We start from the raw sequence: 16,443 nt of genomic DNA, 5'->3' as shown, positions 1-16,443 counted from the left end.
ACTGTTGGCTTCAGATAATCCGCCTGCCAGCTCTCCACCCCCGGAATGTGAACCGCCGACATCGCCGGGGCGCGTGTCTTGGCCCAAGACAGAATGTCGGCCACTTCCCGAGCCGCTCGGGCTCTCTTGGTGCCCCCTTGGCGATTGACGTAAGCCACCGCCGTGGCATTGTCCGTCTGCACCCGAACCCGACAGCCCTGCAGCCCGTCCGGCCAACGGTGAAGGCAGAGATTCACCGCACGCAATTCCAGAATGTCGATCGGAAGGGAGGAAACCCCCTCCGACCAAGTTCCCTGGGCGGACAGAACGCCCAGAACACCACCCCAGCCCGACAGGCTGGCATCCGAGGTGACCACCGTCCATGAGAGAGGACGAAAAGACTTGCCCCCCGACACCGCCGGGGACTGGAGCCACCACAGAAGATCCCTTCTGGTGCGATGGCCCAACGAAATCTGGAGATCCAGAGATTGCGGTCGCCCGTCCCACCTGGACAGGATCTCCGCTTGGAGACCCCGCGTGTGAAACTGGGCGAAGGGAATCGTCTCGAAAGCCGAGACCATCAATCCCAGACATCTCAAGCGCGTCCGGAGTGACGAGCACGGAACGTCCCTAAGGGACCTGACTTCTTCCTGAAGAGTCCTGAGTTTGTCGTCTGGTAGGAAGATCTGCGCCCGGACCGAGTCCAGAATCATTCCCAGGTAGGGAAGACGAATCGACGGACACAGCGTTGACTTTGGAAAATCATCGTCCAACCAAACTCCTGTAGAGTCAGCATCGTGATGGATAGGTCCTCCTCCAGACCCTGGCTGGTCGCAGACCGAACCAGAATATCTTCCAGATACCCCAGGACAGGGATGCCCTGGGCTCTCAACAAACCAGAAACCGGTGCAAGCACCTTGGCGAAAAACCGTGGAGCCGAAGCGAGACCAAAAGGTAACGCCACGAATTGGTAGTGATCCTCCGCCATGGCAAATCGAAGGTACCTCTGGTGACCCTCGAAAAACGGGATGTGAAGGCACGCATCCTTCAAGTCGATGGAAGCCATGAATTCCCCCGGAACCAGGGCAGCCACCACCGACCGCAGGGATTCCATGCGGAACTAGCGAACCCGCACAAAGCGGGTCAGAGCCTGTAAGTCCAGAATTGGACGTACCCTGCCCTCCTTCCTGGGCACCGTGAACAGATTGGAAGAGAAACCCCCGAAATCTGTCCCGATGAGGCACCGGAACCTCCTGAGGGAAAAAATCTGCTCTCCGGCCGAGAGAGAAAACTCGATCTTGTAGCCAGAACGAACGATTCCCTGAACCCATCTGTCCCGAACACAGGCCAACCAGGGTTGAAGAAAAACCAAGCAAGCGTCCCCCCACCCAGAACTGGGTGAGGGCGCCCCTGCAGGCCGCATCGCTATGGGCAGCGGGTCCGGACTGGCTGGACTTCTGGTAACCTGACCACGGCTTCTTTTGGGAGCCTTGACCTTTGAACGGCTTGCCCTTATAGTGCGCCCGAAAGGCACGAAAGGACCCCCGAGAGGGCCTAAAAGAAGCATGCTTCTTACCATGAGCAACCTTAGCCTTGCGGGATTGGGGCAAGAGCGTGCTCTTACCACCCGTGATCCCCTTTATCAGTGTATCCAAGGATTCTCCAAAAAAGGCGAGATCCATCATAGGACAGATTGGCTAAGGTCTTGCGCGAAGATTGGTCCACAGACCAACACTGCAACCAAACCAGGCGGCGAGACAATACCGCCACACTGTGAACACGTGCAGTCAACGGTACTATATCCAAGTCCGCATCACACAAATACATGACACCCTGATGGATTTGATCCACCATATCCAATGTCGCCGGTGAGGCTGAATCAGCCACCAGGACGCGCCTGAGTACCTGCGTCCAATTGGCGACAGCCTGGGCTGTCATAAGCGAAGCAAATAGAGCCTTTAGCATAGAACCCGTAATAGAGTAAGTATGACGGGCAAGAGACTCCAGCCTCCTGTCCGTAGCATCCCGAAACACCGGGGTGTCCTCTGCAGGAATCGCAGTGGACTTATTCAAAATCGCCACCGCGTGATCCACCGGAGGTGGCACACACCGCCGCTCACCAGTAGCGGGCGTGAAAGGATACTTGGTACAGCAAAGGGCTCGCGTATATTGCGCCATTGTTCCTTAACAGCGCGCAGAAAAACATCAGTGCAAGGAAAGACCTGCGATGTCATGCGTCTTCTCTGCGTCCCATAAGCTGCCAGGGCAGCAGGAGGACATGGTTCATCCTGCAAACGCAGTGTTTGCTTGATAAAAGCAATCAATTCATCCATGAGTGCAAGCTCTTCAGGCGAGCCAGGGGGAGAATTATCCACCCCTTCTACCTCAGCCTCCACCTCGGACCCCCAAGATCCAGGGAGGAACGGGACCCCGATAAGGAGACCCCAGCTATAGCAGCCCCATCACCATCACCCTCTGAATCAGAGGAGATTGAAACTCTGGGCCGTTTTGTGGATCGAGCAGCCACAAGCATTTTCACCTGAGCAGCAATGTTAGCCACAACCGCAGCCAAACCCCCCCCCCTCCCCCCTGGGGGGGGGGGGAAACAGCAGTCCCTTGGTCACCCACCAAAGTGGTAGGAAATTTGCTTTCCTGAGAACCCATTGCCCCAATACCATGCCGGAGAATAAAGGGTTAACAGCCCCTTAAACAAGCGCGGCGAGCGCTGCCCACCGCACACACACACTAGCACAAGTTTGACCCCCACAGGGAGAAAAAACTCAACTCAGGCAAGGAAATAGGGACAGGGAGGTAAAAACCTGTAAAGACCACCGCTGCTGCCTCGATCGGTGCGCCCAGGGAAAGGAAGCTATGCAACACAGGGCGCTCTATGAAAGCCTATGGAAGGCTACAAGAAAATGGCCGCCCGCAGTGAGACCATGCAGCCGGAGTGAGCGCTGCCAAAATGGCGCCGAAAACGCCGCTCCTCCACCTCAGTGAAGTGGAGAAAACACACCACATGTATTAAAACATGGCGGACCGCCGCAGCGGTCACTGTAATGTGCCCCAAACATGAAATAAACATGCCCCACAGCACACAGCCGTTCACACATTCACAGTCTGACACACATAGTGCAGCACATCCCCCCCTCCTCGCAGCCCACAGCATGCAGCCAGAGAGATAGGGAACTTAACAGTGTGAACACAGGCAGGGTAACACAGTCCCAGACTGACACCCCCCAGACAGACAGGTCCCCACACAGATACACTTACCTCCTAGATGGCGTGGGGAACCCGCACAGGCGAACAAGCCACTGCACATGTGACAGGGAGAGTCGCATCCAGGACGCAACAAAAATGGGGTTGAGAAACCGCACAGCGTCCAGTGAGGTAGCCACCTCACCATAGCATCCCTGCACCGAACAGGGATGGGTCGTTCAATGCGCCAGGAGCGTTACCTGGCTGAACGCTCAAAGGCAGGCTGGGAAGCCACTGACCCACAACCTGCTAACAGGGGGATCAGCCCGAGACCCAGCCCGCACGAATCCTCTTCATCAGAAGAACTAACTAACGCTGACAAAAATAACAGCTAAGTAAAGAGAGAGAAAAAAACTCAAACAAAAATCAAAAAAGAATAGAGAAAGGCTGAGACAAAATGCCCCAGCACAGAGACATCCAGCTACTCCTGACAAGCTAGACATTGAAACTGAAGTATGAAACAGGAAGCAGGAGGGTATAGACTGAGGGGACCACCCCCTGGGGTGGGGATATGTTAAAAGCTTTAATATTGACATATTCTGTTGCCTAGCTACTCCTACGGAGCAAAGTCTAATACCCCCATTGTGACGAATATGAAGATGGCGGCGACTGTCGGAGGACGTAAGAGAAATCTCCTTTGTTTCTCCTTCCTTTTGGAAGGGAATCCTTTGGATTTGTCCACCGATCTCTCTAGGACTTTATCCACTTCCTGGCCGAAAAGGAATTTTCCATCAAAGGGAATGCTACAGAGCTTGTTTCTGGAAGCGTAGTCTCCTTCCCATGTTTTGAGCCAGAGAGCTCTTCTGGCCGAGTTTATTAGGCCAGTGGTTCGGGCTGATATCCGTACCGCTTCTGCGGCCGCATCGGCCATGTAAGCAACCCATTTTTCAATCAATAGGAGGGAATCCTGTGCCTCTTCATTGCCTGGAACCTTCTCCAACTGTCCCCTTAGTTGTTCCAACCAGAAGGATACGTTCCTGGCCACACAGGCGTTTGCCATATTCGGCTGGAATGATGCGGCTCCTGCCTCGTATGCCCTCCTGTGTCACATCTATCTTTTTGTCCATTGGGTCTTTTAGTTGGCCCATGTCCTCGAAAGATAGGTCTGATTTCTTTGACACCTTGGCCAGTGACGCGTCTAGTTTGGGGCATTTGGACCAGATGCCCACTGATTCTTCGAAGGGGAATCTCTTCTTCATTGCCTTTGGAAAGAAGAGCTTGTTCTCTGGACATTCCAATTCTTTATTGATGATCCCTTTTAGGGATTGATGGACCGGGAAGGTACGGGTTTTGGGCACCTGTAGGCCTCTGTACAGCCGGTCTCTTACCGATTTTGGCGCTTCATCCTCTTCATACGCACCAGGGAGTGTGAAGCCAAATTTCGTTTGAAAAAGACCACCAAAGCCGATACCTGGCCTTTGATGGTTCAACAGCCAAGCCGTCAAAGCCATCAACTAAAGCAGGGTAGAAGAGCGGTCCTTGGGACAGCAGATCCTCCCTGAGAGGAAGTTCCCAAGGAGCATCGACGACCAGCCGTACCCAATCGGTGTACCAAGATCAGCGACGTCAGTCTGGACGGAATCCCTTCTGCTTTGATCCTGCACAGGAGTAGTGGCAGAAATTTGAGAGGGCTGGAACGAATCGGTCAGCCCACCTTAGATTTCCGGCTACTTACTGAGCTGCCAGGACACTACTTGTGCCCCCTAGGTGATTGACACAGACCACGGCCATGGCATTGTCCAAATGAATTTGTACCAGACACCCCTGAAGACAAATTGTCCAATGAGCCAGACAAAGGCTGATTGCTCGGAGTTCCAGAACATGAAATCGGCAGTCTAGACTCTGCCAAAGTCCAAACCCCCTTAGTACATCTGCACTGAGGATGCCTCCCCACCCGGACAGGCTAGCATCCTTGGTGACAACTGTCCAGTACAGGGGGGGAGAAAGGATTTTCCCTGTCAAAGTGCCAGAGAATTAAACAACCTCTAGAGACCGTGGATCCGTGTCCAATTTCACCAGAATCTCTTTAGCGGAGATCTTGTATGGAACTGTGCAAACAGACCACCTCGAGGGTGGACACCATCAGGCCCAGCACCCACATGCAAGCCCAGGGGGAAGACTGTCTGCTGAACAACAGAAGCTTTATTGCCTCCTGCAAAGTCTGAAGATTTTCCAGAGGAAGAAACACTCTGGCTGAGGCCAAATCCAGTCAGACCCAGATAGTCCAGTTTTTATGGACAGAACCAAAGCAGACTCCTGAAGGTTCAGAAACCAATCGAACTCCCTCAGAGTTCGCAGAGCAATCTTCAGTTGTCCATCAGAGCAGTCAGACTCTGCTCACAGAAGAAGATAAAGGTACCCCAGTACAGCGATCCCCCACTGACTCAAACAATGCTAGCCCCGGGGCCAACACTTTTGTGAAGACCCGAGGAGCGGAGGAGAGAGCAAAGGTCCACACCACAAACCGATAATGCTCCTCGCCCATGGCAAAATGGAGGAAGTGTTGGTGACCGACGCATATTAGAATGTGAAAGTAGGTGTCCTTGATGTCGATAGAAGTGAGAAAAAAATCCAACGTAGGGACGTCACTACCGTGCGAATGGACTCCATTCACAACTCCTGTACCCGCACAAAGCAGTTTAGCGCCTTGAGGTCCAAAATTGGACGTACCTTGCCTTCCTTCCTGGGAACTGTAAAGAGGGTTGAGTAAAACCCCTGAAAATGTTCCGAAGTCGGAACCGGGACAATCACCCCTTGAAGTAAGAAGCCTTGCACTGCCCCAAAGAGACTTTTAAAGTTTTATGCACTGACACAATCAGTGCATCCATCAGCACCTTTCCATGCATGGCTAGAGGAGCAGAGGAATCATCCTCACTATCTGAGCACTCAGGGCGCGTGGACGCAGACCCAGTAGGGTCGCCATATACTAAGCTCACCCGGAAAACATAACAATCAGGGGGAGGCTGGTAAATGCACCAAGGACCCACGAATGGACCACAAGGGGTTGCAACAAGGGGTTGCCCTCCATAAAGGGCATAATAGGAAATAGTCCCCTTAAAAGGGGGCTGCCCGCCAGACGCAGAGGCTGGGTACCCTAATGGTTCCACAGTGCTAAGAGGCGAAGGTGCCCCACACAATAATGGTGGCAAGGCTGTCATTACAAAATGAAGCGCCCCCACAGCGCCACCCCTTCCATGGGAGGTGCCAAGCTGACCACATGGCCTAGCAGGCCGCTGCCTCATTTTTTGTGGAGGCCCAGCCGCAAGTGCACAGATACCAGCCCAGCATATGCCCAAAGGAAGAGTGGGGGCTTCAGCTAAATGCACTGGGGCCGCATGGTCTTGTAGGCTACAAGTAGCGGCCTACATGTTTGTGGGGGGCCAGTTGCTTGGACGTGAGCCCCAGCAAAGTAAACCACCCAGGGGCAGCAGAGGGGAGGACGGAAGCCCAAACGGGAGGCAGTGACTTCAGCCATGCTCACAGGGACCGCCTCACATAGTTTCTGAGTAGTAGGCTGCAAAGCCGCGGCCTAAATTTTTGGATGGATCTGGCCGCGTGAGGCCCCCGGGTGCTAAACTATCCAATCCCCAACAACCACCGCAGGGAGCCCAGAGGACATCCCTGCCCTAGTCACCAACCCCCAGGGTGGTAGGGAACCATGTCTAACCCCCTGTTGCACACCAGGAAACCCAGTCAGCAGCAACTCCAACCAGCCCCCCTTAACCACTTGCCGACCGCCGCACGACTATCTACGTCGGCGGTCAGCCCCTCACAGGCAAAGTGACGTAGGGCTACGTCACTAGCTTGTGAGGGTCTAGGGAGCGAGCGCGCGCCCCCGGAGGCGCGCTCCCGCTCCCGAGTGGTCACGGACCCCCCCGCGCGTGTGACCGGCGGACCCGATGTCCGCCGGCCACTCTGCGATCGGCGGGGGAGAGGGAGAAAGTCAGGCAGCTTGTGTAAACAAGCTGCCTGTCATTCTCCTCGCTGTATGAGAGCTGATCACATGGATCTACTATGTAGATCCGTTGATCACTCTGCATACAGCTGAAGCCCCAGCCAATCACAGTTAGAATCACGCCCCTAGGGACACACACAGCCCCTCCCTCTCAAATAAAGTTAACCCCTTCACTACCAGTGTATTTTTACAGTAACAGTGCATATGTATAGCACTGATTACTGTAGAAATGTCACTGGTAACCCCAAAAGTGTCAAAAATGTCAGTCAAGGGTCCGATCTGTCCGCCGCAATGTCGCAGTACCGCAAAAAAAATCGCAGATCGCCGCCATTACTCGTTAAAAAAAAAAACAACAAAAATGACAAAAATCTTTCCCTTAGTTAGTAAACGCAATAACTTTTGCGCAAACCAATCAAAATACGCTTTTTGCGATTTTTTTTACCAAACATAGGTAGCATAAAACAAATTGGCCGAAAATTTTAAAAAATTTTGATTTTTACATTTTTTTTTGGGGGAATTTCATATAAAAAAAAGGGAAAAATATTGCTATTTTTGCAAAATGGACGCTCTTTTTTTGTTTATAGCGCGTGATCAAAAAATCGCACAGGTGATCAAATACCGCCAAAAGAAAGCTCTGTTTGTGGGAAAAAAAGGACGCCAAATTCGTTTAGGTACAGCGTCGCACGACCGCGCAATTCTCCGTTAAAGTCACGCAGTGCCGAATCGCAAAATACCCCCTGGTCGGAATGGGGGTAAAATCTTCCGGGGCTTAAGTGGTTAAAGAGGTAGTATCCCGCTTTTTTCACTTTTACCTACAGGTAAGCCTATAATAAGGCTTACCTGTAGGTACAAATAATATCTCCTAAACCGGCACGGTTTAGGAGATATCTACAATGCATGCAGCCGCTCGCGCGAGCGGCGCATGCGCTCTGAAGGTCCGGGGGGACCTTCAATTAAGTTGCCGGGAGTGACGTCATCGCGGCTCCGGCCAATCAGCGCGCCGGAGCCGTCTCTTCCGGCCAATCAGTGCGCTGGAGCCGCCGAACCCGGAAGAGACGACGAGGGATCATGGCAGCGCCCGCATCGATGTCCGGGGGTCCGTGTCGGGGCTTCGTTTTAGGTAAGTTACACATAATGGGCTAGTATGCGATGCATACTAGCTCATTATGCCTTTGTCTTGCAGATTTTATTTTTTTATTTTTTTTTTATAGGGTTTACAACCGCTTTAAGAGCATGTGGCAACAGCCAGCTCATTAACTCACCCAGGGAGGGGCAGAAAGCCCCACAGTGACCACCGATTTTAGAGGGGCTGGAAGGAGGGGAACCTGGGGGTCCCATTGTCCCAGGGAGGGGCCCAAATCCACCCCAAAACCCTCCAGGAGTAGAAGAGGGACAGCTACTTACCATACCAGGAACAGGGTGGGCACCGCTCCATTGTAATGTGGGTGCTGTTGGCCAGGAGAAACGTTAAGACTCAGGCCGAGGCCAGGTTGTATACGTCCTCGTCAGTCATTTAACTCGCAGGCCAGCCCCTGTTCGATGGGGCTATGTCACAGCTGACCAAGCGTAGAGCTGTGGTCTGCACACGCTCGCTGGCCAGACTGGGGGGACCCTCTGGATCTAGATTATCCAGTCCGGTGTTCCGTGAAAAAACCATACCCGTGAGAAAACCATACCCTCATCACTTCCGTTGCACCTACGGAGGGTATGGATTTCTCACGGTACTTAAACTTGCGGCGGTTACATTAAAACAGCTCCTCTGCATCATGGCTCATGTACGCTCCTTCCCCTGTCACTTCCCTGATCTCGGGTAATAAATATAACAGCGGATCACGGAGCCGCGATCGCCGTCATTTACATCTCATACACCCGCCGCCGCTTTTATATTTATTAGGCGAGATCAGGGAAGTGACAGGGACAGGAGAGGAGATGATTGATGTTGCAGCCGAAGTGTTTTTATTTAACCGCCGCAAGCATAAAATTACACACAGTGCCGTGAGAAGTTCATTCCCTCCGAGCATGCGCACTTCTCAAATTCTTTGCTCTTCAATGATGTTTCCGGGGCTCTGAGCATGCGCACTGCTGCGCTGCTCAGCTGTTGCAGACAGGAAGTGACGACGGTATGGAATTCTAACGAGGTATGGAATTCTAACGTTACACCGGCAATTGATTGTAGATTCTCACAGGAACAAAATAAAGATAGGAAAAATTCCATTTAAAAGGAAAAAAATTGCCAGGACCATAGATCCCAGCAAGGAACTAGGTCCTTGCTCCTGACTAGGCAGTAAAAAACTGAGTGTCTATAGCTGAGAGTGGGTGTATACCCCCTGGGACTGCCCATAGGCGTAGTCAAGCTTTCTCCTGCCTAGTGTCCTACCTCTGTAGGGGGCAGTATAACCCAATGGTTAAGAAGAATCAGGAGCTGTGTCCGCCAATGAACGGAAGAGAATTTTTGTTTTCTCGCTAAAATTATTGGCCTTTCTTTGTTTATAGTGCAAAAAATAAAAACCTCAGAGGTGATCAAATACCACTAAAACAAAGCTGTTTGTGGGGGAGGGAAGGACATACATTTTATTTGGGTACAGTGTCGCATTACTGTACAATTATCAGTCAAAGTAATGCAGTGCCGTATTGCAAACAATTGCATGGTCATCTTCCAGGGGTCAAGTGGTTTTAAACCTGCTTTCCACAGTTCAATAATTAGAGGGAAAAAACGCATGAAAACTGCATGCAAAGATGCATCAAAACCACACGTTCAAAAAAGTAAAACGGCATCAGTTGCGTATATGTGAACCTAGCCTAAAATGTAGCTGATGTCAGGTGAGGTGAGGAAGTACAGGTTACCACTAAGATAATTACACAGGATTTTAGAGGATGAGGGTTTTGTAGCTAAAAGTAGTGAGGTGTGACTGGAGCCTAAAGGCAAACTTCCCCGGTATACTATTCACCTCAGACAAAAGGCAAGCCCTTCATTCCTCTGGAGAACTGTAAAGAAGGCCAGCGCTGCACTTGGCAATTGCTAGGTATTAGCAAGCATCATTCTACTAATTATCTTCTTCCTGAACACAATCCCTGCCTGTGTTTGCACACCTGCCCCGGGGTCAGTCGCAGTTGCTCAATTGTATGCCTCACACCCTAGAGCTGGGATATGAGAGGAGGCAAGGCGAGAAGGCTGCGGGCGGCGGGAAAGTGGCGCGAATCCCCACGGGAGCCGCGGCCAGAGCGGGTGGGAGGAGAGCCTTGAGCCGGTCTCACACACACAGCAAGGTGTGGCCTGCCATTCCTCCCGGTACACGAGGTGAAGGTGCTGCGAGCCCCGCCCCCTCCATGTGTGTCCGAACCTGAGCTGCCTCGTCCCTTCATTGCTGGCCACGCTGGATATTATGTACGTGTAGGAGCACCGAACTGAGCGCCACCATGACTGAGGAATTGTTCTGTAAAGTGGTCACCGTTATCATCAAATGCCGGGACTGTGAGGAGAGGTAAAGAGCCCGCCGAGGACAGCACACCTGTCTCATAGGAATAACATGCCTAGTAGAGGAGAAGTAGGCTCTCAGCCTCACTACCGCTATCCTCTATTATTGTTATACTTCTCACACTACACCTATTATTGGGGATACACTGGAATACCTGTCTTCACTTTATAATGATTCTATAGGGCAGAGGGGGCGGTGTGCTGGAACCCATAGCAACTGCAAACATCGTATTGTATGGGCCAAACTGCTGGGTACCACTGGTGAATGCTGGCAGGTGCTGGTTACCACTGGTGAATGCTGGCAGGTGCTGGTTACCACTGGTGAATGCTGGCAGGTGCTGGTTACCACTGGTGAATGCTGGCAGGTGCTGGTTACCACTGGTGAATGCTGGCAGGTGCTGGTTACCACTGGTGAATGCTGGTTACCACTGGTGAATGCTGGTTGATGCAGGTTACCGCTGGTGAATGCTGGTTGATGCAGGTTGCCGCTGGTGAATGCTGGTTGATGCAGGTTACCACTGATGAATGCTGGTTGATGCAGGTTACCGCTGATGAATGAATGCTGGTTGATGCAGGTTACCGCTGATGAATGCTGGTTACCGCTGGTGAATGCTGGTTGATGCAGGTTACCGCTGGTGAATGCTGGTTGATGCAGGTTACCGCTGGTGAATGCTGGTTGATGCAGGTTACCGCTGGTGAATGCTGGTTGATGCAGGTTACCGCTGGTGAATGCTGGTTGATGCAGGTTACCGCTGGTGAATGCTGGTTGATGCAGGTTGCCGCTGGTGAATGCTGGTTGATGCAGGTTACCACTGGTGAATGCTGGTTGATGCAGGTTACCACTGATGAATGCTGGTTGATGCAGGTTACCGCTGATGAATGAATGCTGGTTGATGCAGGTTACCGCTGATGAATGCTGGTTACCGCTGGTGAATGCTGGTTGATGCAGGTTACCGCTGGTGAATGCTGGTTGATGCAGGTTACCGCTGGTGAATGCTGGTTGATGCAGGTTACCGCTGGTGAATGCTGGTTGATGCAGGTTACCGCTGGTGAATGCTGGTTGATGCAGGTTGCCGCTGGTGAATGCTGGTTGATGCAGGTTACCACTGGTGAATGCTGGTTGATGCAGGTTACCACTGATGAATGCTGGTTGATGCAGGTTACCGCTGATGAATGAATGCTGGTTGATGCAGGTTACCGCTGGTTACCGCTGGTGAATGCTGGTTGATGCAGGTTACCGCTGGTGAATGCTGGTTGATGCAGGTTACCGCTGGTGAATGCTGGTTGATGCAGGTTACCGCTGGTGAATGCTGGTTGATGCAGGTTGCCGCTGGTGAATGCTGGTTGATGCAGGTTACCGCTGGTTGATGCAGGTTACCGCTGGTAAATGCTGGTTGATGCAGGTTACCGCTGGTTGATGCAGGTTGCCGCTGGTGAATGCTGGTTGATAAAGGGGGTTGTAGGTTGGCACTGGTGAATTCTGGTTGATTAAGGGTGCTGCAGGTTATGGCTGATGAATGCTGGTTGATAAAGGGGGTTGTAGGTTGGCACTGGTGGATTCTGGTTGATTAAGGGTGCTGCAGGTTATGGCTGATGAATGCTGGTTGATGCAGGTTACCGCTGGTGGATGCTGGTTGATGCAGGTTACCGCTGATGAATGAATGCTGGTTGATGCAGGTTACCGCTGATGAATGCTGGTTACCGCTGGTGAATGCTGGTTGATGCAGGTTACCGCTGGTGAATGCTGGTTGATGCAGGTTACCGCTGGTGAATGCTGGTTGATGCAGGTTACCGCTGGTGAATGCTGGTTGATGCAGGTTACCGCTGGTGAATGCTGGTTGATGCAGGTTGCCGCTGGTGAATGCTGGTTGATGCAGGTTGCCGCTGGTGAATGCTGGTTGATAAAGGGGGTTGTAGGTTGGTACTGGTGGATTCTGGTTGATTAAGGGTGCTGCAGGTTATGGCTGATGAATACTGGTTGATGCAGGTTGCTGCTGGTGAATACTGGTTGATGCAGGTTGCTGCTGGTGAATACTGGTTGATGCAGGTTACCGCTGGTGAATGCTGGCGGATGCAGGTTGCCGCTGGTGAATGCTGGTTGATAAAGGGGGTTGTAGGTTGGCGCTGGTGGATTCTGGTTGATTAAGGGTGCTGCAGGTTATGGCTGATGAATACTGGTTGATGCAGGTTGCTGCTGGTGAATACTGGTTGATGCAGGTTGCTGCTGGTGAATGCTGGCGGATGCAGGTTGCCGCTTGTGAATGCTGGCTGATGCAGGTTGCCGTTGGTGAATGCAGGCTGCAGCTGATTAATGCAGGGTCCCATAGGTTACAGCTGGTTGATGCAGGATGACACAGGGTGCCGCTGATGAATGCTGGTGGATGAAGGTTGCAGCTGATGAATTCTGGTGGATGAAGGTTGCAGCTGATGAAGGTTGCAGCTGATGAATGCTGGTGGATGAAGGTTGCAGCTGATGAATGCTGGTGGATGAAGGTTGCAGCTGATGAATGCTGGTGGATGAAGGTTGCAGCTGATGAATGCTGGTGGATGATGGTTGCAGCTGATGAATGCTGGTGGATGATGGTTGCAGCTGATGAATGCTGGTGGATGAAGGTTGCAGCTGATGAATGCTGGTGGATGAAGGTTGCAGCTGATGAATGCTGGTGGATGAAGGTTGCAGCTGATGAATGCTGGTGGATGAAGGTTGCCGCTGATGAATGCTGGTGGATGAAGGTTGCCGCTGATGAATGCTGGTGGATGAAGGTTGCCGCTGATGAATGCTGGTGGATGAAGGTTGCCGCTGATGAATGCTGGTGGATGAAGGTTGCCGCTGATGAATGCTGGTGGATGAAGGTTGCCGCTGGTGAATGCTGGTTGATGCAGGTTGCCGCTGGTGAATGCTGGTTGATAAAGGGGGTTGTAGGTTGGCACTGGTGAATTCTGGTTGATTAAGGGTGCTGTAGGTTGGCACTGGTGAATTCTGGTTGATTAAGGGTGCTGCAGGTTATGGCTGATGAATGCTGGTTGATAAAGGGGGTTGTAGGTTGGCACTGGTGGATTCTGGTTGATTAAGGGTGCTGCAGGTTATGGCTGATTAATGCTGGTTGATGCAGGTTACCGCTGGTGGATGCTGGTTGATGCAGGTTACCGCTGATGAATGAATGCTGGTTGATGCAGGTTACCGCTGATGAATGCTGGTTACCGCTGGTGAATGCTGGTTGATGCAGGTTACCGCTGGTGAATGCTGGTTGATGCAGGTTACCACTGGTGAATGCTGGTTGATGCAGGTTACCGCTGGTGAATGCTGGTTGATGCAGGTTACCGCTGGTGAATGCTGGTTGATGCAGGTTACCGCTGGTGAATGCTGGTTGATGCAGGTTACCGCTGGTGAATGCTGGTTGATGCAGGTTACCGCTGGTGAATGCTGGTTGATGCAGGTTACCGCTGGTGAATGCTGGTTGATGCAGGTTACCGCTGGTGAATGCTGGTTGATGCAGGTTACCGCTGGTGAATGCTGGTTGATGCAGGTTACCGCTGGTGGATGCTGGTTGATTAAGGGTGCTGCAGGTTATGGCTGATGAATACTGGTTGATGCAGGTTGCTGCTGGTGAATACTGGTTGATGCAGGTTGCTGCTGGTGAATGCTGGCGGATGCAGGTTGCTGCTGGTGAATGCTGGCGGATGCAGGTTGCCGCTTGTGAATGCTGGCTGATGCAGGTTGCCGTTGGTGAATGCAGGCTGCAGCTGATTAATGCAGGGTCCCATAGGTTACAGCTGGTTGATGCAGGATGACACAGGGTGCCGCTGATGAATGCTGGTGGATGAAGGTTGCAGCTGATGAATTCTGGTGGATGAAGGTTGCAGCTGATGAATGCTGGTGGATGAAGGTTGCAGCTGATGAATGCTGGTGGATGAAGGTTGCAGCTGATGAATGCTGGTGGATGAAGGTTGCAGCTGATGAATGCTGGTGGATGAAGGTTGCAGCTGATGAATGCTGGTGGATGATGGTTGCAGCTGATGAATGCTGGTGGATGAAGGTTGCAGCTGATGAATGCTGGTGGATGAAGGTTGCAGCTGATGAATGCTGGTGGATGAAGGTTGCAGCTGATGAATGCTGGTGGATGAAGGTTGCCGCTGATGAATGCTGGTGGATGAAGGTTGCCGCTGATGAATGCTGGTGGATGAAGGTTGCCGCTGATGAATGCTGGTGGATGAAGGTTGCCGCTGATGAATGCTGGTGGATGAAGGTTGCCGCTGATGAATGCTGGTGGATGAAGGTTGCCGCTGGTGGATGAAGGTTGCCGCTGATGAATGCTGGTGGATGAAGGTTGCCACTGATGAATGCTGGTGGATGCTGGTTGCCGCCGGTGGATGCTGGTTGATAAAGGGGGTCGTAGGTTGGCGCTGGTGGATGATAGTTTCCGCTGGTGGATGCTGGTTGATTAAGGGTGCCGCAGGTTATGGCTGATGAATACTGGTTGATGCAGGTTGCCGCTGGTGAATGCTAGGTGCCGCTGGTTGATGCCGGGTGCTGCAGGTTACCGGTGATGAATGGTGGTTGATGCAGGGTGCTGCTGGTATATGCTGGTTGCCGTTGGTGGACACAGGTTGCCGGTGGCTTCTGCTGCTAGAAGCTGGTTGGCGCAGGTTACCACATTGCTTTGCGAATAGTATAGTCTTAAGAAGCTGGCCAAACACTATACCAGCCATTTTCAACCAGGGTTCCTCCTGAGGTTGCTAGGGGTACCTTGAGCTGTGGTTGACTGATCTCCTTGTTCCAGGTCCAGTTTCACTTGGCAGAGCCAGCAGAATGACCCCAATAATCTTTCTAGCTGTCTAAGGAAGGGAAAAGGAGTGTGTTGGGGTGGCACATATATAAGTCGCACATATATGCATGGTTATCATTGGAAAAACACAGGGAAAGACTTGTCATGCAACTTTGATTTCCAAAGTTGCATAAAGTTGCACAAGTGTAAATAGGGCCTTAAAGCGGAGTTCCGCCCCCCTTTAAAAAAATTAAGTCAGCAGCTACAAATACTGTAGCTGCTGACTTTTAAATAGTAGAACTTACCTGTCCACGGGGGCCTGCGATGTCGGCACCTGAAGCCAATTTACGTATTGGCTCTTGGGTACCGCCACCACCATCCAGTGTAAGGGAACCCGGCAGTGAAACCATTCTATGCATTAAGTTAAAAAGCCTTCTGTGTGTAGCAGTCTCCTCAGCACCCTTAATACTTGCGTTCCTCCTCTCTGTCCAGCGATGTCCACGAGTCCCTTGGCACTATTGGCTACCGTGGCTGTCCATCTTAGTCAGTGAGCCAATCAGGAGAGAGGGGGGTGGTGCCAAATGGCAGCTCCGTTTCTGAGTTGACACACAGAGCTGCAGCTCAGCTCTGGTGCCCCCATAGCAAGCTGCTTGCTGTGGGGGCACTTGATAGGAGAGAGGGTTCAGGAGCAGAAATGAGGGACCAGAGAGGAGGAGGATCTGGACTGCTCTGTGCATAACCAACTGCACAGAGGAGGTAAGTGTAACATGTATTTTAACTACTTCAATACAGAGCACTTTCACCCCCTTCCTGCCCAGACCAATTTTCAGTTTTCAGTGCTCTCACACTTTGAATGACAATTACTTAGTCATGCAGCACTGTACCCATAAAAAATTTCCTTTTTCTCTTATGTCCTCCAACAGTCGCCGCCACTTCATATTCATCACTAATGGGGTTATTGACCTTTGCTCCGCAGGAGTAGCTAGGCAACAAAATTTGTTAATATCAAA

At 51.9% G+C, this 16,443-nt stretch overlaps 1 protein-coding gene across 1 annotated transcript in view; it reads left to right on the top strand.

The window, feature by feature from the left end:
- Positions 1-10,531: 10,531 nt before the first annotated feature.
- The window catches only part of LOC309556156 (spindle assembly abnormal protein 6 homolog), a gene marked incomplete at its 3' end in the record, with an annotated part of 221,299 nt that continues 215,387 nt past the window's right edge, over positions 10,532-16,443 (top strand). The window contains exon 1 of the mRNA XM_082258516.1: positions 10,532-10,674. Coding sequence (XP_082114642.1) covers positions 10,610-10,674 — 65 coding nt within the window. The 5' untranslated portion in view covers positions 10,532-10,609. The remainder of the gene's footprint in view (positions 10,675-16,443) is intronic.

This window comes from Pelophylax lessonae (genome assembly GCF_965119305.1).
Source record: "Pelophylax lessonae genome assembly, chromosome: 1".
Taxonomy (NCBI): domain Eukaryota; kingdom Metazoa; phylum Chordata; class Amphibia; order Anura; family Ranidae; genus Pelophylax; species Pelophylax lessonae.
The sequence above is the reverse complement of the archived record's forward strand: the minus strand, read 5'-3'. Positions and strand labels throughout refer to the sequence as shown.